This window comes from Anneissia japonica, unplaced genomic scaffold (assembly GCF_011630105.1).
Source record: "Anneissia japonica isolate Jap-2015-1 unplaced genomic scaffold, ASM1163010v1 scaffold4024_len430915_cov183, whole genome shotgun sequence".
NCBI classification, from domain to species: Eukaryota; Metazoa; Echinodermata; class Crinoidea; order Comatulida; family Comatulidae; genus Anneissia; species Anneissia japonica.
This window is the reverse complement of record NW_022726558.1, coordinates 21,976-23,101: the sequence shown is the minus strand read 5'-3', so window position 1 is coordinate 23,101 and position 1,126 is coordinate 21,976. Positions and strand designations below refer to the sequence as shown.

The following is a 1,126-nucleotide window of genomic DNA, read 5'->3' as shown; positions in this document are numbered from 1 at the left end:
TTCAAAGGTACGTGTGTGGTTACATATAACGCTGTCTCTTATACACATCTAGATGTGTATAAGAGACAGCTGTTCGGCTTACATAGTCTACGCTCAGGGGGCGTGACTGCCGCAGCTAATGCTGGTGTGCAGGATAGACTTTTAAGTAAACATGGTAGATGGAGAAGTGATTTTGTTAGGGATAGGTATATATCTGAGTCTACATCAAACATGTTAGGGGTCTCACAGGCCCTTGGTTTGTAGAAATGTAATGAAATTAAACGAGCAGAAAAAACGTTTGTTGTCTTGCCCGTTCTTTGGCTTACTTGATACGGTGCTCTGCTGCTATGGTTAAGGGTGTATGTTATCCGTTTTCCCTTAAGGAAAACGGTTGGGTGGGCGCGATAAGATAAATGGAAAATATTTTATTTACGATAGATTTCTATAGGAAATAAATGTATTTTCCATTGGTCTGAGGGCGCCTTTGGTGTGTTGGGTCACTTGACCGATTCCATTCGCTGTGACACGTCGCTTGTATTTCAGCGACGTGTCATGAGTCTTTAGATATGTTTCTAATCGTATGTTTCTCTTTGCAGGCTCTAGTATGGGACGCCCAACAGACTTATGTTGCTGGTTGAACAATGTGTATTTTGTTCTCTTTGCCGCGTTTGCCCTACAGCGTCGCAGTCACAGCAATGGAGATACGGTGCTCTGCTGCGATACGGTGCTCTGCTGCTATGGTTAAGGGTGTATGTTATCCGTTTTCCCTTAAGGAAAACGGTTGGGTGGGCGCGATAAGATAAATGGAAAATATTTTATTTACGATAGATTTCTATAGGAAATAATATTATTATTCAAAATCATATATATAGGCCTACAATTATTTCGAATTCGAAAATCATGTACAGGTATAACTTACAAGCGGGTATACCGCGGTAGCTAGTCATACGCGGGAATACCGCGGTAGAAGATTGATTTGAACGCCAAAGGCCCATTGCAATCAAATCATATGCCGGTATACCACGGGAGCTAGCTTGGCTTTCAACTTGGAGGTGGGATGCGATCATGGGACTATTCTTCGGGACCGAATCAAATATAACTTTAACTTTATATTCTTTTTTTAAAATTATTGACTACAGTGCACCCT

At 41.5% G+C, this 1,126-nt stretch overlaps 1 protein-coding gene across 1 annotated transcript in view; it reads left to right on the top strand.

The window, feature by feature from the left end:
* The window catches only part of LOC117113290, a 3,570-nt gene extending 2,750 nt beyond the window's left edge, over positions 1-820 (top strand). The window contains exon 2 of the mRNA XM_033256593.1: positions 334-820. Within this exon, the coding sequence (XP_033112484.1) occupies positions 334-387 (54 nt within the window). The 3' untranslated portion in view covers positions 388-820. The remainder of the gene's footprint in view (positions 1-333) is intronic.
* The last annotated feature ends 306 nt before the right edge of the window (positions 821-1,126 follow it).